At 38.3% G+C, this 24,129-nt stretch overlaps 1 protein-coding gene across 3 annotated transcripts in view; it reads left to right on the forward strand.

Annotated features, from left to right (window-relative positions):
- Positions 1-24,129, forward strand: part of GADL1 (glutamate decarboxylase like 1) — an 85,862-nt gene that overhangs the window by 11,326 nt on the left and 50,407 nt on the right. For 2 of the 3 annotated variants that reach the window (XM_030008442.1, XM_030008441.1), the window contains exons 2-11: positions 498-667; positions 1,476-1,602; positions 3,344-3,434; positions 4,131-4,237; positions 5,679-5,794; positions 11,604-11,683; positions 11,798-11,852; positions 15,289-15,405; positions 21,228-21,292; positions 21,545-21,626. In XM_030008442.1, coding sequence (XP_029864302.1) covers positions 498-667; positions 1,476-1,602; positions 3,344-3,434; positions 4,131-4,237; positions 5,679-5,794; positions 11,604-11,683; positions 11,798-11,852; positions 15,289-15,405; positions 21,228-21,292; positions 21,545-21,626 — 1,010 coding nt within the window. Of the gene's footprint in view, positions 1-7; positions 31-497; positions 668-1,475; positions 1,603-3,343; positions 3,435-4,130; positions 4,238-5,678; positions 5,795-11,603; positions 11,684-11,797; positions 11,853-15,288; positions 15,406-21,227; positions 21,293-21,544; positions 21,627-24,129 lie in introns of those variants that run through there. The other variant, XM_030008443.1, reaches the window with a different exon arrangement.

Consider the following 24,129-nt stretch of genomic DNA (forward strand, 5'->3'; position numbering starts at 1 on the left):
GCAGAAGACTCAGAGCAATAGGACTGGCTGGTGGGAAAGAGCAGCATAAAGACATGGGAAATGAAACAAAAAATTATTTCATGAAAAACAGGGAGCAGGAGGGATGACGTGGAGGGAAAAATATTCAGCTGAGAAAAATGCCTATTATCTTACACTTTATTTCTCTTTATCCAGCTGTATCATGTTCTAGGCCAGAACTGTATTTTCCTCTGTGTTTTGAAGGTGCCTTGCATGCTTTTGTATGCTACAGAAAGCAGTAGATACCATACAGTAGGCTGCTATTACCTACATAATAACAATCTAGGTTTGAAGTAACACATTGGGGCTTTCTGTCTGTAAAGATTCTTCCACCAAAAGCTAGGATTTTTGTACATGTGTAAAGTCCGTGTGTATTTTTTCCTTAAGTTGACTAAATCTTCAGCAATGAAAGAATATTTTTTTTGTTTATGATTTAGTTGTCCATGCCTTGCTCTAATGGTGAGTTATTTATCTTACAGATGGCATTTGCAAACAGGAGATGCTCCAGAAGAAGAATGCTGTTTTGGTGGATGGGGTCGTCCTAAATGGTCCAATAACAGACTCAAAAGCAGGAGAGAAGTTTGTGGAAGAGGCCTGTAATATTATAATGGAAGAAGTCATCCAGAAAGCTGATGATGTAACAGAAAAGGTAAAGCCATAGAGTGTTGTTGAGCATTTATAACAGAGAACATGAACAATAAATCAATTTTTTTCTAAGCTGTATTTTGTTGCACTTTAGAAGCAATTTTGAGGCTTACATAGTCTGCGCCTGGCTCTGAAATAAAAAGACAGCCTTACAAATTAAGAAAGATCACATTATAAAATCTTTCAATAACATAATTAGTGTACATATTTTCGAGAAAGTAATGAGTTTTTTAATCTTGGAGTACAATGGGCACTTTCTTTGACATGACAAGTGGATGTAGTGTTTTTCTTGTTTGGGGTGGGGGGAGTTATTTGTTTGCTCCTGAGGGGCACTGGTATTGGAGAAGGAGGAACAGTGGATGTGGTACCAGTGTGGAAGGGCAGCATTATGAGATTGCTATAGTTTTCCCAGAAGCACTGCTTAAGAGGCTGTATGGGAAAAGGAGCTGCAAATGAATTGGACTTGCCTTTGAGCATGCACTGGTTGCTCCCACCCCTTGGCAGAACAGCATCTGAAAATGCTGTGATTACAAATCCTTAACTAAGGACAGAATCTGACCTGCAGGTCTCTTGCTTTTCTGCCTTCCAGCATTCCCCACTCTAATTTTTATGGTCAAGCAGTGCCCAACACACAATAAAACCAAGATCCCATGAGACCAGTTTACCAGAGATATTTTGTGGTGGCATGCTGCCCTGCAATGGGCAGTTTTGTGAAACCAGTGCTGAATGTGGTGCTTACTTTGTACCTTTATGACCTCTTCCTCTTGGCTCACCTGTTTACTGCTGGTGTCTCCCCCTCTCCCCATCACTAGGTTTGTGAATGGCGAGCCCCCGAAACATTGAAGCAGATTCTTGACCTGGAAATGAGGGACGCTGGAGAATCTCATCAGAAACTCTTGCAACTCTGCCGGGATGTTATACAATACAGCGTCAAAACCAGTAAGAATGTGATTTCTCGTGAAGTTACGTTGTATACTGACTCTAGGAAGACAGGATAATGTTTACAAAGTTTTGTCACCTTTCCGGAAACTGGGGGTATGAATGTTTGTTTTCTGCCTGCCTATACAACTATGCAAACATTTGGCTGTGTTCCTGTTGTTTGACTGAATGCTGGTCACTACAGGTTTGACTAAAATGTGTAATCATGGCAAACTAATTGAAAACTAGTTCCTGTAATGCCATTGACATTAATGGTAGGTTCTGTAATTTTGAAGTCTTGAGAAAGTCACCTAGACAGCTATGATATAACAGTCTAGCAAAACAGGTAGGAGAAGGACCTTTGGGTGTGATTTCCTGCTGTCTGGGTGGTGAGGAGTGGGGTTGCTGTCATTGCCCTCATGCATTCTTAGTGATGATTACCCTACATTTACTATTGTTCTTTTTGAGCAATAGGGTGTTAATTTGCTGATAGGCAGTAATTCCTGTTCCAGACACTGTGAGAAGAGAGCCAGCAATGTTTCAGAGACAGTATACCACATCTCTGTAGGGTTAGTTCTCTACGGCTAACCTTTCTGCAGCATGTGTAGTATAATTCAATCTTAGCAAAAAGGGACGAACAACATCTGTTCAGGAAACTGCTGTGGAACAGTAGCTCGGGATTTCAGATGTGGCATAGCTTAGGCTGTGTTTTGGAAAGTGAAAATGACATTTGATATAGTTGTGGATTTCCAGGGCATGTTCCTTGGTACAGTCACTGTTGCAACAAAGTAGAACCGTAAAATAATTTTGAGAGTGAATGCATGCCTTTGAAAACCACAGAAAAGTAGCAATACTGATCTACAGGGGGAGTGCACTAATAATACGCAGATATAATTACTGAGTTACTGGAAGGTGTTCTGTTTATCTTACTTTTGCAAATTGCCTTTAGATTTTCATTTGTTACACTATGTCACCTTAGAAAGGATATTGTATATAAAAATATGCTGTGCAAATAGTCTTTAATCTAAGTATAAACATTTATTGAAGCCCCAGATATAATATAAATGGAGCCATACAGTTTACCTGATTTTGCATGTAAAAGTACTATGCTGTGCATTAAAATTTAGGTGGTGATCCCGCTGCTGAACTGACTTGTTTCTATAGTCAGCGATGGTATAGAATTTTCTCGCAATTAGTTATATCTCGGTGTTTTGAGGCAGGTAAACAAATTCTCTTAACTTGTCATTTTAAGTCTGCAGCAAGTTTTTCCAAGATGTTAAACTGCCTCTCTCTCTCTCTCTCTCTCTCTCTCTCTCTCTCTCTCTCTCTCTCTCAATACTGAGGCTTCGGTGGGAGCATAGGCACAGCTGCCTGGGATCAGCAGGTTCCTGTATTCTACTGCTTAACAAAATTTGGCTGAGCATCCATCGTGGCCTCAAGATAGCTGTTAAAAGCCACGGTGTATACTCAGTTGTCAATTCCTTTTCTTTTTTTTTTGATTTGTAAAACTTGTGAACAACCCACATTCATTCTGTGCACTATTTATATCTGTCAAACCTTGTTTTGGGACCTGAAAGTGCTTATTAAATTTACTTTCAAGGGATTGTCTAATCTAAGGAAAGGACAGTAAGTCCAGAAAATACTGAGAGAATGATGGAGTGAATTGAGATTTGCAGTGATCAGTGTTCAACTGAGAGGGCCTGTGATATATTCTCTTTTCATGTATGTCCTGTCACTGCTTGCTTTTCATCTCTATTTTCAGGTCATCCAAGATTTTTCAACCAGCTGTATGCTGGAATAGATTATTACTCGTTAGTGGCTCGTTTCATTACAGAAGCACTGAACCCAAGTGTGTAAGTGTATTTCATTGTCCTCTTGATAATGAATTAGCATGCTTTTTGGAATAACAGCTTTTTTTGCACCCTACCCCCTTCTAATTTCTGTTTTCAGTGTTACAGAGGAGGTAGGAATTGTGCAGGAATTTGGGAGAGAAAACAGTCTGGATTGGCTGAATAGCTAACCAGAAGGTTGGCTAATCTGATGAGGCCTTTTTTTCTAGTTTGTGAGGTGGGGTTTAAGAGGAGAGATCTTTGTTTTTCAATGCTTTTAAACCTAGACTTTTATCTTACTTAGTGCATAAAAATGAATTAATCAGACTTACTCAGTTTTCACTTCCTTTGAAGCATTCTGCATAGAGTTGAATGCAAATGGTTACCTGTCTACTGTTTACTTGCAAATGTAAAGCCTAAACAAAAAGTAATTGTTGTTTGCAATAGATCATTATAGCTGAAATTTAAGCCCGTGACCTACATTAAAAGCAAACTCTGATGTATTGCTTTGAGAGTGGGTGTCAATGTGATGCTGTCAGGAACTAAGCAATTGCTCTACTGGGTCAGATCCATAGTGTTTTTAGTTTAGAGTTCTACTGCTGATGGTGGTCAGCTTCTGATAGATTAAAGTGCAAGAAACCTTTATTTAGTTTTAGCAGTATTCTGTGGCATGAGTTCTTTAGTCTTAATACCAATCATGATACTTTTATTTTTGTTCAGATATACATATGAAGTATCCCCTGTGTTTCTGTTGGTGGAAGAAGCAGTCATCAAGAAAATGATTGAGTTCATAGGCTGGGAAGAAGGTGATGGTATATTTAATCCAGGTAGGAACAGTTCAGATTTCAAGCTGAGTCATTATAAACCAACTAATACCAGTAATTCCGTGAATATTGGATTTATGTAGAATATTTGAAAATGCATGCAAAAATCCAGTGATGCACACACACAACTATTTAATCCAGGCTTATTTTACGTGTTTCTAGTAATAATTCTGTGAATCTGATCAGCGAATGAATGAAAACAGTTCTACATTAAATATAATTATGTGGAAATTAATTGTTTGTAACTGATGCCCTTCCTGGCCTTATTAACAACAATACTAACACCCTCACTGGACTGAGTCAAATTGGTTGACAGACAGGGAGCTGATTTACATGCTATACACCAACCAGTGGTGCCTGAGGGCACTGATCTGTGTATCCTGCATATCAACTGTGGGAGCCAGAGTTTATCTTAGTGAGAGTGTCATGAGCTTAACTCCTTTGCGTTTTGATAGTTTTATTAAAAGTTGCGATAAGGCCAACCAAACAAATACTTCTTAAGCTTCTTGATAAGTCACGGTTTTCAAATGTTCTGTAAAACAGCATTCCAGCCCACTGTATCGAAATAATGAAGCATAATGATTTTATTCCACAGATTATTCAGATAACAAATTAGTAGGCTAGATGTGAAGCTTTTCTATCTAATTTGGGGGTGAGAAGAGAAACTGAGTAAATGGATTTAACCCCCCCACCAAAACAAAGTCAGTAATTCTAGCCTACATGTAAGTAGTAGAAAAATAAACAAACTGAAATCCCCTAATTATTTTTTAAAAAATATATTAAAGGTATGGATTTTTTTTTCACATCAGATTTGATGTGTATTTTCAGTGGAATCCTTGCTTTTATGGCAGACTTGCTTAATTAAAACTTACTGAGATACTGTTAAAATAAATGAATTGTACTTTTTTGTGCTAGTTTTATGTAAGGGCGTTTCTTTATTTTGGTTTTGTTATTTTAAGTGAATAAAACCTGTCCAGATCTTACCTTGCAGATCTTCCAGTTCCCACTCATTGTGGTTTTTTTTTCTAATGGCTTTTTCTCCCCGTAATACTCTGAGGCCTGGTTGCCCAAGAGATCTCCTAGGCTCCGTACAGTGCAGCCACAGCTGAGCTCGGTGCGGGCAGCTGAGCAGGCACTGCTTCAGTGTAAATGGGAAGGAGCTGTTGCAGGGTATTCTCTGTTGGGGAGGACTGTTTGGGCACAGTTCTTATTCTTCAGGAAATATCCCCAAAGAGCATTCAAACATGCTCTGTTTCCATGCATGCTGCAGAACCCAAAGTTCATTTTATGTCTGTAGGCTTTTGGGGAAGAAATAAGCTAGATGGATGCATCTATAGGAAAACTGTGTGTTTGGGTTTTTTTTTCCCTAATAGGTCAAGCACTCAGATGCAGGACAGGTGCCAGGACTGTGGTTAATATGATATTTGTATGTCTCTTTCTGCAGGTGGCTCTGTTTCTAATATGTATGCTATGAACTTAGCAAGATACAAATTTTGTCCTGAGATAAAGGAAAAAGGACTTTCAGGTTTGCCAAGACTAGTCCTGTTCACTTCAGAAGAGGTAAAAGCAAAACAAAAAAACTTTTTGAACTTTATTTTTCAATGGCTGCAAAATTATATCATTTGCATATCTGATGGGGCACTGGTACAATAAATTTGTCATCTGTGTATGATGTGGAATATTGGAGCTAAATGGAGAAGTCTGATAGTAAATTTCCCTGCAGAAGCTTCTGTGCTTTCAGAAAACAAACACAGATGTTCCTGCTCTTGGAAACTGCTGATATAAGAATAGGTTTTATGTGGGGCAAACCTGAAGCAGAATGCATGTGGTCTGTTGTGGAGGTCTGCAGCGTTTGATTTCCCACAGCATGGGAAGTCTAGCAGGAACCATGGGTAGGTTTTGGATGTCAAAGTTGTTTTCTGCAGGTTTAATTTGTACTAAGCTGAGCACTTGTGGACCTGTGAGATGGCTCTCTGCAGCTCCCACTCTGCCCTATGTCTGCATACAGATTGGTTGTGGTACAGAACCAAACCCACCATAAAGCATTTTGGAAAAAACTGCTTGGTCTTCAGACAGTTCTTCTTTAAATAATTGAAAATATGTGGCTAGTTTTAAAGTTTTTGAATATCTGTCCAAACTGTGGGAAATTGAGTTATATTCATACATTTCCTCTGAAGCTGATTTTTGGAGGCTTTTTTCTTTCACCTGTCCCTCCAATTTTAAGAGTTAATCATTTGATTAGTACAGAGTTATTATTAATTCTGACTCCACTATATAAAGGCCCCAGTGGAAGTGAGAACCTTGTTGTACTAGGATGTATATAGTTACTAGAATAATTTTAGTTCTTAAGTTTATGCTCCAAACAGTTTGCAGTGTAAATAGACAAGAGGCTTATTTTGAAGAGGCCGAAGGGATGAAGGCATCACATAAGTTGTTCAAGACAGCACATATATTTTGGAACTGAATCCAAATGTCATAAATAAAGGGATTTTTTTTTTCCTGGGCAAAATATATTTAGTTTTTTTCTTTCTGAAAAGTGTGTATATGAAATGACATGCCAGTTCATACTTAATCCATCACATTACATCTTAAAAATAGCTAAGGAAGAAAAAATGAGGTTGAAACATGTTCTGTTAATGCTTTTGAGGTGAAGCATGTAGAATTTCTATCACTAAGTAACATTTTATTTCACTGTGAGATTTAACTAAAATGCATACTCTCATACTCCAAACCAAACAAGCATTTAATTTCATGACAAAAGAAATTTTATTTGAGCCTCAGAGTAAATTTATTTTGATGTCTTTGCTTCACCAGAAAGACCAAAACCATAAAACATAGAACTGACCAGGAAAAATAAATTGGTAAATTGTTTGTAAGGCAATGCTCTTGATGTCCAATACTTTGCTTGATTCACAAAACCATGTTGTCTTTAGTACTCAATAATCACTTACTGTAAAACTGCCACTTTTAGTAGTTGGCTGTTGTCTAAGATCTCTAGTGTTTATTCATGGTCATGAGGGAGGAGATGTGCATATTCATATATACTTACTTTAGAACCACCTGTACTTGAGTCCAAGTTATGTTACCTTTTGGAATTTTGTTTAGTTCAGATATGTCATATTGAGAATATATGTAATAAATAGCCCACCCTGAAGATAACTACACAAGTGCTTGTGTCACACAATCTGAAGTTTTATTATTTGTTTTTATTTTGAGCCTTCTTTTACTTAGCATTTTGTGCTGGTTGCTCTTTTTTCTTTCTTTTTTTTTTAAGGGGGGGGGGGTTTCACTGAAGAGGTACCTGGAGAAGCAAATGATTAAAAAAAAAAAAAAATTATCTTGGAAAGTTAACAACCTGTGTTTATCTTCAATGTGATCAGGCAAACAGTGCTGGTGTGGAGAAGCCACGAGGCTATAATCAACTGAGAGTATTGATAAGGAGTCAAAACATATGGCTGCTCAAGGCACTTGTCGTTTTAGGGCTTGGCTTCAACACTGTGTTCAGATGAAATGATTTTTGCCTTGAGCTGCCAAGTCTCAAAGTTTCAGTCTGGCACTTGGCAGACTGAAATAGTTGCCTTGCTGTAGAGCAGGGGAAAGCATGGACTTGTCACTGACTCGGTTTTATGTGATCTGGGGCTATTTGTATGTTCTTGGATAACACGAAGGTGTATGTTTAATGCATGGCCCACCCAAGGTCCTCACATGCTCTGTTTGGCCTTCAGGAATGAAAAGGCTCCTTGTTCCTCCAAGTAAAATGCTTAGCTACTTAAAATTATGGTGATAATGAAAACTCTTTATGCTACTACTTTGTAGTTTTCTTGCTGGACCATCACAGAGTGATTCCTCTTGAGACAGTAGCAGTAGTATAGAAATGGTTATATCCCACTTTCTTGAGGCATGATTTGTGGTTCCATAGGAGCTGAATACAGTTGTAGTTATAGATGTCAGCCCACCTTTTTTATCACTTTTTGCTATTTGAGTCCCATCTGAACTTTATTTGGACCCAAGAATGTATTGCATTGACCTGAAAGGTAGAAATCTGCTAAATTTGAGGCAACTGAGGGTAGAAGAGGATGTGTAAACAGTTGAAATGTGCATGCTGATATGAGCAGTTTTTTAGATGCAATGAAACTAAATTCCTCCCCAGTGCAACTTGATCATGAAAGTAATAAAGTGAGAGAACACAACATTAACTCACCATGTTGTCCCCTGTTGAAATTACAACAGACAAAAATGAGCAATAAAACAATCTCATAATAATGTAATTGCTTTATGCAACCATGTTTCTAGGAAACTTTTCAAAAGCAAGAAAATACAAATTTATCTTCTGTTTTAATGAGCACAGGGCGAAAGTACCTTGTCTTTGCAAACATTATTAGGAAATGAAAACTATGTCTAGCTATAGTTAACAGCACATCTTAAATGCACTGTTCCAATTTGATCTTGTGCTCAAAGGCATTCATTTCTTGCTACAAATGGCTACAGATTTAATAATGGGTCTAAACAAACAAAATTGCAAAAGATGTGGCAAGAGTAATCTGAACTCACAGTATTTAAAATTATTATTTCAAATTACATATATAATCTAGATACAAGTAATACCTTTTATCTGAATATTTCTTTCTCTTTTTTTTTTTTTTTTTTGGAAATGGAACAATGAACAAGTGAATTAGTTGACACTTGTGACTGGAGCTGCTAAATGTGCTCTGGTATATTTTTTTCTTGATGTGGTGTAATTTAGCATAATGGCTTCTAGTAATGATAGTGGGGGAAAAAAAGAAATTTTTATATGTTTTCAATCAATATAACTGAAAGACTACTTTCTTCATCAAGGAAAGCATATTCCAAGTCTATGGGGTACTATAAGTCTTGTCCCTTTTCTGTCCTACTGAAGACCTGACAAAATTTTCCAAGAGGCACAGAAGTACTTGTGGAGGCGAGAAATAATGTGTCTTGCAGCCTGTTTTGTTTTAGTATTCCCTTTGTCCTTCTCTTTCCCTCTGCTTTTTTGTATATTCTCTCAGGTGCTCAAGCCTCTTATCTTTCTCCCAGTCTCCCATACCATTTTTTATAATAAAATACATGATTTAGTGATTGCCTGTTTACTAGTATAGTGAATTTGCAAGTCTACTGCTTTCTCAGTTTGGAGCAATCTGATTATTCCTGGTGATTCATACCTTTCATTTGAACCTAATGGATAGAAATCAGTGATGGAGGCAACTTGTATTTTGAGTGCTTCACTAACCAGTTGAAAACATCTTCAAACTTCTACTGAACAACACACAGCCACTCTACAATCATTATTACCATTATTGATGTAATTTGATGTAATGTAGGACTAATTATCCACCTATGTATGTTTCTGTTCTTTTAACAGTCTAAATGAATGAGCCCTAAAGGCTTTGTGAATGTGTGATGTTACAGAATTAAGCTTTCTTAAAACTACCTGATAGTATCAGGTAGTATCTTTGAATGCCTTTATTTAAAAAGTAGATCATGGTGGGGGGAAACCTTTTTGTCAAAAAGAAAAAGAGCCCTTTGAGATGATCCATCTCATCAAAATAAGCGTGACAGGCCTTAATACCCTTAATATATTCATACCCACACATTAAAATGTTGTACATTTTTCATAATTATGTTCTGCAGTAACTGCATTTGTGTGAACTCTCTGGAAGAAAGTGGAATTAATTAACCACCTGGCTTCACCTCCCGTATGAAAAGTAACAATTCTAGACATCTTTGCAGTTGCTGGAGTATGCGTTATTTTAACTCTTCAGTAATAATGTGAAAAAGAGCCAATTATATTTTTTGAGAAGAGCAGTGATTATCCAAGGCTTGGATGATCTTGATTCTCAGAAGAACTGTGTAGTCCTGTGAGATGCTGCATACTGTCAAAACTGACTCCATTGCTGAGTGGTGTAGACATTTGGCATGCTGCAGGTTATTCAGAGTGGTTTTGACATCTAAAAATATCTTCAGATTAAGAAGGTTACTGTATCTTGAATTCCCAGGCTAATCTTGAAGATGGATTAACCAGGGATCAGCATACTGTTGTTCTGGAATAAGACAAAATGTTCTTATGCTGGAGTAACAGTATCCACAGTAGAGCAGGTCCTTATAGAGGTGAATGTTGGAAATACAGTAAGATATACCTTCAATATTTGTTTAACAGAAAAAAGCTTTTAAAAAGTACAGAGTGGACCGTGGGCTTAAGTATCTCAGCAGAGCCATTTTATCACATTCTGATTGAATAAATACCCATTTCTAACATCCTTTGAGCAGGTGAAGGGGCCTCTTTTACACTTGCTTCACAGGCTTCATACACTAATGCCCTTTATTCAGTGAAAACTGAGAAGTGGGCTGCATATATCTGTAGTCATTCAAAAACGTCTCTGTGATGACACCTAGCTAAAATTCTTCGCTGAAATAGTAACTTCATTTTCTGAAAAATGCAGACTGGTCCAGACTGGAACCTTTTGCAAAATTCATATTAACTTTTGAAGATGTGCTGAGTCCTATCTAAAGTCTGCTTGCTTTCATAATGGCTTCTAAGATTCACGTTCATGTGAACAACCTTCATAACACCACGATTTTTAGATCCTTTTGCAGTGATAGGACTTTGAAAGCCTTGGAAGTCCCAATTGTACCACATCTAAAGGCTCTGGTAAGTTTTGGGGCTAGAGCTCCTTGATCCTATGCACAGAGTTGCTGGATCAGGCCAAGGGTCAGTTTAGCATAGTATCCCGTCTCTTGCAGCGGCCAACAGCTGATGTTTAGAGAAAGCACATAGAAGAATTACACGCATAAAGTGGTAAAGGCTTTAGCTATATCATAAGATATATCCTGATTAAGGGTCCAGTTTCCAAGGAGTGGTGCTTTTGGACTTTCAGACCTATCGGTTGCTTCTAGGCAGCTGAGTCAATAGCCTTTGGACCTTTCTTCTCATGCATTTCCTAACTCTTACACTCATTGATACTTTTGACTCAGTTCTGTTAAAACATTTTGAAACAATTAATAATTCTTCCCTGATGACACTTCAAAATTTCTACTTTTCATTCTAATGCAGAACCAGCTTTAAAAAAAAGTGTATGGAATAGAGCTTTTTTTTTTTTTTAAGCTCACATTTTAAACATGGTGCACATCTTTTTTTGTCTTATTTTCCCCATCTTCAGTGTGTGTCATTGTTAAATACAAGATGGTCTTGGTGCTGTGTAGCTTTGTCAGTTTTTGTTAGGATACGCTGTAGTCATGACTGTTAGCTGCTATTAATTTAATTTCAGTGTCATTGTTCCCTATGCTAAGGAATTTCTTTATTTCGTTTTAATTGCTTGCTTACTTTTTTTTTTCATGCCTCTTTCATTTACAGTGTCATTATTCCATGAAGAAGGCAGCCTCCTTCCTGGGTATTGGTACAGAGAATGTTTACTTCATCAAAACAGATGAAAGGTAAGCAAGGAAAAGCCACGGCTGTGGTCTCTGAGCCTTTTTAAAATGCAGTAGTGCTGTACATAACCAGCCTATTTGAATGTAACTGAAAAGTTTTAAATCTGTGTCCCTTAGAGGTAAGATGATACCTGAGGAACTGGAGAAACAAGTCCAACGGGCCAGGAAAGAGGTGAGAGGGGGAGAGAGATTGTGAAGGAGAGAGGAGTGTATGCAGACTATGTGCTTGTGTCTGAGTGAAAGGAAGGAAAACTAAGAGTGAGTGAAATCTTAAAAATAGGGCAGTTAATGTAACAGTGTCTTACACGTGCAATCCGTTTGCCATAAACTTGTGGAACAAGCCAAGACTTCTAGGTGCTACACTCTTGCAAGGGATTAAAATTCAACAGGGTGTTTACTACTAAGGAAAGTCCCGAGTATAACACTACTCTGAAGTATTTAGCACATTTCTTCTAGGATTTATTTTGCCTTTGATCCTTTTTTAAATGGATGCACTATTTGACTTCCTTAAACAGTAAATGAAAACTGTAGGTTTTTCAGTTAATTACAGCAGTACTGCTCTGTCCTCTGCAGTGAGCAAGAACTGTAACATGTGGCTTAGTCTCTAAAACAATCATACAAGTTACAAATGCGAAATTTGGTCCTTTCTAGTATTGTAGCGAGAGTGTAGAGATTGTGTCCTGTGCCTCTTTTCCCCCAGGGACTTTGCCAAGTAGAAAGTCAAAGGCCAGCATTTGGAAATGTACTGATGTGTGTATTTGGGCAATGTTAACACGTTCCCACAATCTGTAAGACAGCGCTTGCCATAGTCAACATACTTTATTTTGGAGAGCTTGTAGGACTGAATGCGAATTCTGAGGCACAGAGCATCTTCTTTTTGGCTTGGTTAGCTCACCTTATTTCTCACTTCCACTTTGTGCATCAGAGGAGTAGGATTCAGAGCTCAGCCCTTAGTCCATGATCTGTGAATACCAAGCAACTAGTGCAATGTCCCTGGTGTGTCCCTGGTGTGGACGATGCCTACCTCGGAATCCTATCTTGGGAAACCCACTTTTGTGGCTGATAGAAAAGCCAAGGCAGCATTGTCCTGTCAGGCACTGGCATGGCCACAACAGTTTTCACTAAGATCTGATTTAGATAGATCTTCTGCCAAACAACCATCTCTTCTTTGAGTTTCATGCTAGATGGCATAACTATTGATACATGGTGGCCCTAATGACCAAACTCTCTTGCTTGCCTCTTTCTCTACTTTGCATTATCTGTGGAAGACAACCTATACTTTACCCATTTGAGCAAGCTGGGGAAAAAAAAAGGACTGAAACAAAATGGAGCAAGAAGAAGCAGGCTGACAGGAGAATGAGCTCTTTGCTCTTGCAAAAACAGTTCTTGTTTGTTGATGTAATAATAAATTTAATGGTTATTTGAAAGAAACCCTCTGGCATTTATGATTTTAAAAAAAAGGTCAACCTCAGTATGGTGCTCTGCAATTTAAAAACAAATGTTCTATATTAAAATGCTCTGCTTACAGGAGAACACTATTTCACTTGCATTTTAATGGAAGTTACAGGTGAATTGGAAGGTTTTCATTTCATCAGAGCTTCAGTGTGTCTGTCCTTGATAAAGTGCTACTTTACAACTTTTACAGAAGGTAACTTCAATGAATTACAGTAAATATTCTAGGCTCTAGACCACAAAGGATGTATTCGCTAGTGATAGGAGCACAAAATGATCACTGACTGAGTAGCATGACTTAGGCCTCTTTTTAGAGAATTTAGTCAGGAAGATTTATTTAACTACATTGTCAAGAAGAATAAAAATTTAATTCCATTCTTTGCAGGAAAAATGTCATGGTAACAATCTTTGGAATTCGTAGAAGTCCTAGACTTGTCCTCCTATTCAGTCATGTTACCTACTGGCTGCTGGGGGACCTTTGACTTTGATGTAGCTGAGGGAGAAAATTGGTGAGAACGCTAACAGAAACTAGATGCAGCAGATACATCTTTGCCTCACTTGCACGTGTTTTGTACTGGAGCTTCAGGCTGGTTTGTAAGTTTGATTGACTTTTGTGGTAGGTTGTACTAGGAATGAATGACCAAGAAGTGAATTATAGGCTGGTAATTCTTTGTGAATGTATGGGATTAATTTAAATTTCAAGGTTACTTTTCACTGCTTTAGCAATTTGTAAAGAAACTTTAAATACAAATAAATCATAATTACGTACCATTCCAACAGTCCTTTACACTGTTAAAGAAGTATAAAACGATCAGAGTGTAAATGTGAATCAAGCCTGTCTGTCTCTGTAGCAGATGTTTAAAAGTGGCAACACTTTTTTTTTTAAAGAAAGATCAGGTTTCAGCTGAAGTGGAGATACATAAAAGGCTCATGTGTTGAGTTTGATTTTTCAGCTGATGTCTGATTTCAGTGAAGCTACATTCAGTTACATCAGCAGAGAAACTTATATCATCTGAGAGATTTAATTCACTGCAGATGAACTCCAGGGATCCCAGACTGTACAATTTAATAACAACTTAATCCTCTTCAGTAACTGCATTGTCATGCTGTGGTCCAGATGCTGAAACGTTCAGAAGAGTTCCTTCAGCACGTATTTAACAGCAAGTGAGACTGCAGTCATTGCTAGGGCTGATATCCTCAATTTCATGGAATTGTTACAGACTCCACCAATTCTTTTCATTGTTTCAGTTTCTGCTCCTAAGTAGACACAAGCACATCTGCCACTGTACATGACCTAGTCTGCTATTGTAATTGTGCCCCTGCTATTAGTTGAGTGGGAAAGCGATGAGCAAAGCCACTGATACCAAAATGGATGGCTTATGATGGCTGTCTGAGGCTGCAACCAGACAAAAGTTTTCCTTATCCTGCCTGTCTAACCTTAAAATGATCTGAGATTTCCAGTGGTCTCTCTCCTAACATTCAGTTACCATCTACAGTCCTTCCTGTTTTCTAGACAGGGGTAGGAGCAAGAGAATAGCGCTTTGCTGTAGATCAGGCATGGGGTCAGACAGCGATGACTATCCCAGTTGCAGTAGTGCAAGTGCTGCCAAAGGCAAATTGTGTTCCGTAACTGAAGGTTCCCCTTCACCAGGGGAAGAAGAATAGGGGCATTGTAGAGACAACACAGGTGGAACCTCTAGAGGGATGCGCCCTTTTCTTGCATGGGTAGCCTGCTGGCTGAGCTAGTAGCTTTATTTTATTTGGCAGAACGGCAGCAAATATGGTATTAAAATGTGGAAGACTGAGAAATGAAAATCAGTGTATAAAGAGAGATGTCAGATATCCAGTATGTTTTGATCTTGACAAAACTAGCATCTGTCAAAACAGTCTGAAGCTAGTGAAGTCTGCCCTGGGATGGTGTTAACTAGAAATGGAAAATGTTTTTTTTTTTTTGTTTTTTTTTTTTGTTTGTTTGTTTGTTTTTTTTTTTAAAAAGTCAGCTCTTTTAAATGCGGTACCTTCTGCTGGGAAACTAAAATGTAGAGTGTCGTGTCTTTGTCCTACATTCCTAAACCTTTTTATACTTTAGCTCTGCCAATATACTGGAGGAAATGAGCAGTGCAAATGACAATTTTTTGTTTTGAATTCTGTTGCAGGGGTCAGCACCATTTCTTGTCTGTGCTACAGCAGGCACAACAGTGCTGGGAGCATTTGATCCTCTGGATAAAATTGCCGATATCTGTGAAAAGCATGGCCTCTGGCTTCATGTTGATGTGAGTTTGTATACTGTGTAGTTCTGTTTAGCATTGCTTTTTTATAATTGCTATTTTTCTTTGACTGTTGATGTTTCTTTGTAGAAGTAAGTTGGGCTCTAATAACGTTTTGGTTTGGGTTTTTTTTTTTTTTTTGCATAGAGAACAGAAATACGTTCTGATTTGTCTCTGTTACATTTGCTGAAAAACAGCAAATAATTTGGTTGTGACAAGCAGTCAAAGCTATTTTGTCATTGTCAGGTTATATTTCAAAATTATTTTAGAATCGATTTCTTCTTCTTGCCACCTCCTAAAAATGCTTCAAGGATGATTATATACAAATACAACTTGGGATGCTTTCCACATTCTGTTGGAGAATGGACACATTAGAATTGTGGTGTATGGTTCATACAGGTAAATTTCTGGCTCAACCTGTCATAAATTATTCGGTTTCATATTCACAGGCTTGAGTTTCCTATAGATCTCCTTATGTTTTCCTGAAGTGTTAAGAAATTTTTCTTTTCTCATTTCTTTATAATTTTAGGTTTGGATATTAAAATCCATTCACGAACCTTTTTGGAATAATCATTGAGCCTTTTTATTACCTGAAAGAGTTAGCTGTAAATATATTTTCTAAAACTAGGTCTCCATATTTTCTAAAATTGCATTTTCTTTATAATTGCAATACCACAAATCCAGAATGGTTAGATTAAAAGCCATGGAGCAATGAGGGAATCTGGAGCAACATTAGTGGAGAATCTTAGACCTGCTCTAAATTTGTGAAGTGTTTGTTAAATGTTGAGTATCTGAGGAAAAATCATGTAGGCAGCAATGTGTGTTTCAAATAAATGTCTCACAGACACTAATAAATAAAGTTGCTGTATGTGTGAGTCAAAAGAGGCTTTTTTTATTGACTTGGAGGCAAAGATGCAGAATTTAGCCCTAGTATTTAAAGTGTCTGCAAAGCTTCCTCATAGGTGTGTGCTGGTGAGAATGACCCAGCAGATTTTCAGCAGAAGTGCAGCATTCACTTTAGGTGCTAGTCTCTTGTGTGTCTGCGTATAGTCGGTGGAAAGAGGGATGTATTCAGAATCTGTGTTGGATCTTAGGTGAATTGAATAGACATGGCTGGAGCCATCTCCAGTGTCTGTAGGAGGACAGTGAGTGGTTTCCTGACATACTCCCTGTAGCTGAATAACTAAAATTAGGTGGGATGAGCCTGGGCCATATTCTGAACTATATACTTCATAGGCAGTTGATAGTGTTTTGTAAAGAATTAACTTCTTCCACTTTTGCCTCATGTTAAACTAAGGTAAAAATGTCAGTGAATATCTTAAAGTTAATTTTCTGTTTGAAGAGTGACTGTTGTTGTCAGATGTTAATTGATTCCTAGTAGAAGGACAAATGTCCAGTAATAAATTGGGTTTATAGTCTGGAAGACCACTTGTTCTGTTAAGATGTGATTCATGTTATGAACCTCTCAGTGGTTCTCAGGAGTTCTATCAGTATTTCTTCCATCTCTCCTTTCACCCTCTATGAAGAGTTGAGTGGATGGCTGTTTCTTTATTTTTTTGTTTAAAGTTTCTAGCTGTATTTATATGAGACCAGGGTACGGGGAAAAGACTGAAAGCTTTCCACGTAAGAGACATTAGGCATACATGTATATACAAATGTGCTACAGTAAAATGAGCAGACTGTAATTCATAATGTGACCTTTTTTCACTCACAGCACCATTAGAAATAGGTTTACTAGAATATGTGAAAAGGTACAGTGGGACCAGGCGTTTGTCATTCAGAAAGAGTGTACGAGAAACATAGTGAAGAGTTGGATTTTTTTGTTTGTTTGTTTTTAAGCAAGCCTGCCTCCTTTCTAGCTTTATAGGCAGGAATATCATATTTTTGAAATCTGAGGATCTCCATTTCTCTGAAAGGCCTGGCTTCTTGTTGAATGATTTACACATTATGCAGTCTGAGTTATAGCAAGTCAGTACTGGTATTTGGGCCTGCTGTAACTTTGGAGGAAAAAAATGTACAGTGCAATTAAAACAAAGATTAAAAAACAGGGAAAGTTCTGTCTAATTTAGGACTTTTCGTGTATCATTGCTGGGAATCAGGATTATCTACTGAAAATGGTCTCGAGCTGTTTATAAGAATATCTTGTATGAATGTCAGTGGTGTTATTTCCAGATTTACACTCATGTATCTCATTTCAGAATATTTTCTGGTCCTGAAGATTGATATGTTTGCCTTAGGGAGACTCTTTTCATTAAATATGAGATGTTAAAGCTTATGATTCTTAGGAAGGGCAAAAGGGAGAACATCAGCAGAAAATCAGTGGGCTTCAGGAAGATAAATTTCAATGAAGTCAGGAGTAGTAGATAAGCTCTCACATGGAGACAAACCTAAAGAGGAAAAGTGAGTTAAGGAAAAAGTTGTTTTAAGAACATAATACCAATAAGCCCAAACTGTCTCAGCAGTCAAGCCATTCAACAGCCGAAGTACAGAGACTATAACCAGGCTTATTTTGTGCACGTTACAGCACAATCTTTGTTTTGAGCTACCCTGCATTGCTTTTAGATGGACTTGTCGTAAACAAAATGTCAACCTAGTTTGATCAATCTGCCTGCATTCTGTAGTCTCTTGGATGGAGGAGAAGCAGTTAACTTCATTGTGTCTTTGCAATATCTCATCAGAAAGCCAGAGAAACTTGCCAAGCTGCAGCTGTGGTAGTGAGTGAAAACCTGGCAAAATCATACCCAGAGAGCAGTTTCCAGTGGTTCACTGCTGAAAGGGGAGAAAATTTTGAGCAGGATTCCACAAAGATCCACCCTAGGTTAGAGGTTATCTAGTATTTTCCTTAATAACTTGGATGAAAAAGAATATGCTGACAAAATATGAAAATGATGTAAAACTGCTTCAAGAGGCAGTGGGAGGACAGGATTAGAAATCAAAAAGATCTTGACAGTTTGGAGAAAAAATTGGAAAAACTAGGCCGTAGTTCAATAAAGATAGAGCTCTAAGTTTAAGCTGTAATAATAACTTGCACAAACACAGGCTGGGGACTGTTAGCTAGACAGCAGATCTTCGGAAAAAGATCTGGGGTTTGCAGTACATCACAAATCAGCAATTGTAAGCATTTTCAAGTAGGGTTAAATGTCTTTCAGAATTGAATAAAGAAGATACATAAAATAATTCTCTCTTTCTGCTTGGTGCTCCATCTGCTTTATCTAGATTTTGTCCAAATAAAAAGCTGCATTTCAAGAAGGTTCAGGACCTACAGGAAAAAGATTAGAAAATGGTAGAGCAGTGAGGATAAACGGAACTATAGAAGTTATGACCAATGAGGAAAGATTGAAAGCACTGATGTTGTTTAAACTAGAAAAGACAAAGAGACAATACGTAATAGTCTACAGATGCTTCAAAAGCTATTGCAAAAACAGAAGGAATAATCTGTCCCCTGGCCACTGCAGGTATGACAAGAGGTAACACTGTTTAGGACTGAGACTTTAAATCAGTAGGGTTGTTACCATTAAACACAATTTAAGTGGTTAAGTTGTGCAGCCTCCATCATTAGAGGTCTTTAAAACCAGACAAAGCCAGTGATTCTCAGTTTTCGTAGGTGCCTTCTTATTTGTTTTTGGTTTTTTTTGGTTTTTTTGGTTTTTTTTTGCCAGCCCTGGATCCCTAAGCACTTGGTCTTTGAAATGGGTAAAGGAGCATGAAGCACAAATTCATCTTGTAGTACTGTGGCTCAAAGAGAGATTGAAAGGTGGTGGAGATGCCTGGACCTCCAATACTATCATCCCTGTCTTCCAGATCTCCAGCAGTAATTTTTGAAACAAAGGCAGAAAGTAGTGCCAATAGTGCTGTGGAGGCAGCAATTGCTGATGCCTCTCTGTACCTTATTTCTCACTTCAATGCTAAGCACAAGCCGGGTGTGTTCATTGATTAATAATCTCTAGAAAAGACAAGTGTTTGACAGAAATGAGATAGGTATGGCTGATCCTGGCTTTGGGGGTAGCACACTGTTGAGATGACCTCTTGACACCCTTTCTAGTCCTGTTTTTCAGAGACAGTGTGAAAATGTCATCTTTTTCAAATATAGACACATTTGGGTGCAAATTTTGTAAAGATTTATTATATTTCAATGGGTTGCTTATGAATTATGAAAATTGGGGAATAACTTAGTAACTGTTTTGACTTTATTGAATCATAGAATGAGAAGAGTAAAATTTGTCTATGAATAGGAAGTTCAGTTTGATTGTCTTCCCATAACATGGCAAATTTGGGCTAGCTGGAGAAACCCAGTTTCAAGTCATGGTTCTGCCACAGGATTACTGTGAAGATTGAGGCAAATCATTTCCTACCTTAGGTCTTACCTGTAGATTGAGCAGCAGCCCTTTACTCAGCAAGGATGCTGTGAGCATGACAACATAAAAGGTGATGTGGTGCATTAATATACTGCGTTAATGAGAACAACATGTGTTAAGACAAGTTACTAACCTTTCATTTCCCTTGTGAGCCTTTACAATTCCTGTCTCCTAGAGATAGCAGATCTTATTCCTAATGTATAGCCTATGAAGCAAATACTGATGCTAAATTCTTAGATCAGCTATCACATCTGTTTCTTTCAAGGAAAAGAAGAACAAAAGCCAAAGAAGCATGTATTCTCCATGCTTAGGTCAGGAATCTTCACATCAGTAATTTTTTTTTTTTCCTTCATTAGCCCAGAATGTATTAATCTTTTTTAAAAATAAGCTGAGTCCTGATGTTTTGTGGACTGATGCCTCCTGTGTGTCTCTGAGGAGCCTTGCTTACTTCACAGGGAATTTTGCTTCAGTAGATTCTGCCTGCATGAACATTGAAAATCCTTTTTTTCATATTTAATAATAATTTCTCAAATGCACTGTATGACGTGTCTACTGTTTGTGTGTTCTCCCCACCCCTCCCCTGCGGATGAATATTGTTGTTTGAGAACTGGAGATTCACAGCACCTGGTGGGTGAAATCTGATCCTTGCAGAATTCATGGATGACAATCACCTTCCCTGACTCCAGTTGCCTAGAACTTAAACTTGTAATAAAAGCTTGTTGTCTGGGTTCCTTCTATAGTCCATGGAGAGAGACATCTGCAAAAGGTGTCACCCAAAGACAGGTGTCCAGAATAGATAAGATAACACTCAATAACAAATTTCAGTGGAGAGCTCCTCACTACACAGAAGGCCTAACTGACTCTTAGACCACACACTTGGTTCTTCAATGACCTGAGGGAGATGTGGTGAGTCTTACTCCGTGTTAATGTCAGTTGGATTGCTGGTAACAGAAATGCTGCTCTTGCCTGCTCATGGACTTCACTTTTCATATCCAAACTTGGTGGAAAATCTGAGCATGGACTTCGCAATTGGCAGATATTATCATTCTCTACTGTTTCCCTTGTGAATGTCTCAAAGGAAAAGGCTAGCAGGAAGAAGGTATGCAAAATGGGGCTTTCTGCTCTCACTGCTTAGGTTTAGGCTGGGGGAAAGGAAGCACCTCTGATTCAGTATTAGGAATGGATCTGGTTATGCAAGGACACTTCAGTTCATGTCCTTGCTTACACAGAAGGGACAGTGTAGTTTGTGGCTGACATAGTGGCACAAACCATCAGCTCCTCTATTTTAGGCACAATCCCAGGCTGCCATCTTTATTTCAGTGGATGATACTAAAGGCAAAATTTAGCCCACTGACAATGTAGTAAACTTAAGTTTTAAATGAGATAAAACATCTTCAGAAATTATTAGTTAAAGCATTATCAAAAGAACTTTTTACAAATAATATTGTCTTGGCTCTATAAATTTTCCAACAGGCTTCTTGGGGTGGGTCGGCTTTGATATCAAGGAAGCATTGCAGACTTCTTAATGGCATCCACAGGTAAGTCAGTTTAGTTCATGGGCACACTTACCAGGGACTGAGATGGAAGTCGTAGGGCCTGTTGGCTTCCATGAGACCTGCATTTTCAAAAAATACATATTACTATTAACTGGAGAGATTTCTGAAACTAGGGGGGTGAAATGGGAAATCTGATTTGTCTGCTTGGATTGCGTTTGGCCATTTTTGATTCTCTAGTACCCATGATTGTATGTGCAATTTCCGCCTGCCTTTCTCCATTTATAAATTTTGCAGGGCTGATTCTGTCGCCTGGAATCCCCATAAAATGCTGTTGGCAGGAATCCAGTGCTGTGCTCTTCTGGTGAAAGACAACTCTGTAAGTCCTTCTGTCCTTTTTTTTTTTTTTTTTTTTTTTTTTTTAATGCAGTAGGCTGTCATTGCTGTAATATGGAGGTGGAAATAATTAGAAAACAACTGCAAGTCAGTTTTACTACACTGCATTGCCAAGGCTGAATTATATTATTTTGAATTTCACCACAAAATTAATAAAGGGTGAATAAGAGAGCAGGGTCAAACTGATCCAAGTTGCTGTACTCACCAGTGGCCAAATTTTGCAGCTGGTGCCCTTGCTAGTTAACTTCTGTACATGATTTGCATTCAGAATTGAGTATTTTGTCACCTGGGTCTGCAGCACTTAAACACCGAGCTCATCAAAGTCCTCAGAATAGCTGTGATTCATTGGGACTGCAGCAGTACTGCATCTCTGTTTGAAGTAGGCAGAGCTCCTCTTTGCATCCCCTTACATGGGTGCACCAGGGTGGGAAAGGAGAGGGATAGGAGCTGGAGCACATGCAGGTAAAGGTGGTGAGCCTTCTTTCCTCACTCCACTAAATCACCCTGGTGGTGAGGAAGAACTAGGCTTTCCAAAAGCCATGACTAATTAAAAGGTCTAGCAAGCAAACAACAGAGCTCTGACCTCAAGTGGCACAAAAGTGAGATGAGTCTGCAATGTGGTAGAAGTCCCTGCTTGTATCTTTGTGGAAGTCTTCTACCTTAATAAAGAAGCCAGTAAGAGGTCAATTATTTCAAGCCCCATTTCAAACTCAGCCCTGCTAAAACTTATGCCCATTGTCCACTATCACGGGTGAGTTTTAGCTTATACTTCATAGTTACGAATGACTGAACATCTTGAAGATATGGAGCCCCTGAGGTTTGCATCACTGTTTTGTGGCCAGGGTTTGTAAATCACTTTTATAAATCTCTGTCAAAAGAGCTGATAGTTTCTTTTCAGCTGCTAGTGGTTAGCTATCCATGTAATTGGTTACTAACTTCTGGTAGTAAGAACTGATGAGGACCAAAGAGCATAGATGCTAATCAGTGCTCTCTTGGACCTCATTGCTGGAAGTCAGGGGTGAGTCATGGCAGGACAGCAAGGAGAAGTGTGCCTCCTCATTTCCTTCAACTAGAGTCTGTGGGATTAAAGAGGATTAGACTCCAGGACTACCCATCCATCACTTTATCTTTATTCCAGGATGAAAAACAAGCAGAATGAAGTTATTGACTAAGATTAATGTGGTGTCTTAGTTGCAGGCTTGGGAAGAATTCAGTGCTATATTTTTAACTAATTAGGCCCAGTACATAGATATAGCCTCAGGTAATGATTAGACTACTTGGGCTGCATAGTGGAAATTTCTCAGGAAGAAAGAGGAAAGAAATGGAGAGGAATGAAATATTTTAGCTGCCCTGGCATTTAGAGTAACTTTACAAACACTGTTCCAACTGCAGGTCTCTGGCAGCCTTTCTGTGTTCTCCTTCCTTGGAGTGTAATGTCTGGTAGAGCAATTGTATTCCACTTCTAAATCACAGCTAGGCAGTGTTGTGCTGGAAGTACCTGTAGAGCTGAATCCTAGGCCACTGAGGGGTGAAAACACAAGTATTACTGATCATACAATCAGATCCTGTTGTACAGTGAGAGGTCTTCTGGAAAGTAGAAGATTTCTCTGCATGGGGAGGAGAGGGCATTTTACTCTGTTTAATTCCTGGAAAATTGGCACTTAGATGTTTTGTGTATGTGCCAGTGCAGTCTTTATATGCAGACAGACACATATACAAATTTGAGTTGTTCCTTATCAGCTTTTTGAAAGTGTTGGAATATACATCCTTAAGAAAAAAAGATCAAATGCATATTTAAGACACTTTGGAAGAAAGGCTTTGCTTTGATCCTTTCACAGAACAGGCAGCTGAATCCAGTTTCCCATTAAAAATGGTATTTTCACACCAGTAAGAGAAGGGAAGAGTACATGTATTGGTTTCTCACTTAGGAGCTTGTTCCACTGCTCCTAAATTACATAAATACCTATGGCTGCAGATGAAGCACATATTTATATGTGAACATAATTCCTTCATACTGTGGTTAGGATGCATCAGTGGGAGCTGGATGCTGAGGTGGGAGCTGGAGGAGTTTGGCACACATTGCTTTGCTAGGGAATGTTTGAGGAACCTCAGGTAGTTTCTGAAGTGGTGAATTCTGCAAGAAATCAAAGCAGAAAAATGTTAAACATGGATGTTAAGTCCTATTTATGAATCAAGCCCTAGTTCCCTTTGAAGGACTGATTAAGGAAGTTTTGTTAGCCTGTCTTCCCATTTGCTTTGACGTCCATTTGGAAACTGTGGACTACCTCAGGATTAGTGTTAGGTGATTATAAGTGGACAAATAATCCCCTTCAGTTTTTCTTTCTCTCTCTTTTTCTTTTTTTTTTTTTTGAAGTATAGATAGTTCAACAAGCCCAAGCTTTGTATTTTACTTTATGTATGAAAAGATAATCTTTAGAAGGAATAATCACATTTCTGATGTAGTTGTAACGCCCTAATTTCTCATT

This window comes from Aquila chrysaetos, chromosome 3 (assembly GCF_900496995.4).
Source record: "Aquila chrysaetos chrysaetos chromosome 3, bAquChr1.4, whole genome shotgun sequence".
Classification (NCBI taxonomy): domain Eukaryota; kingdom Metazoa; phylum Chordata; class Aves; order Accipitriformes; family Accipitridae; genus Aquila; species Aquila chrysaetos.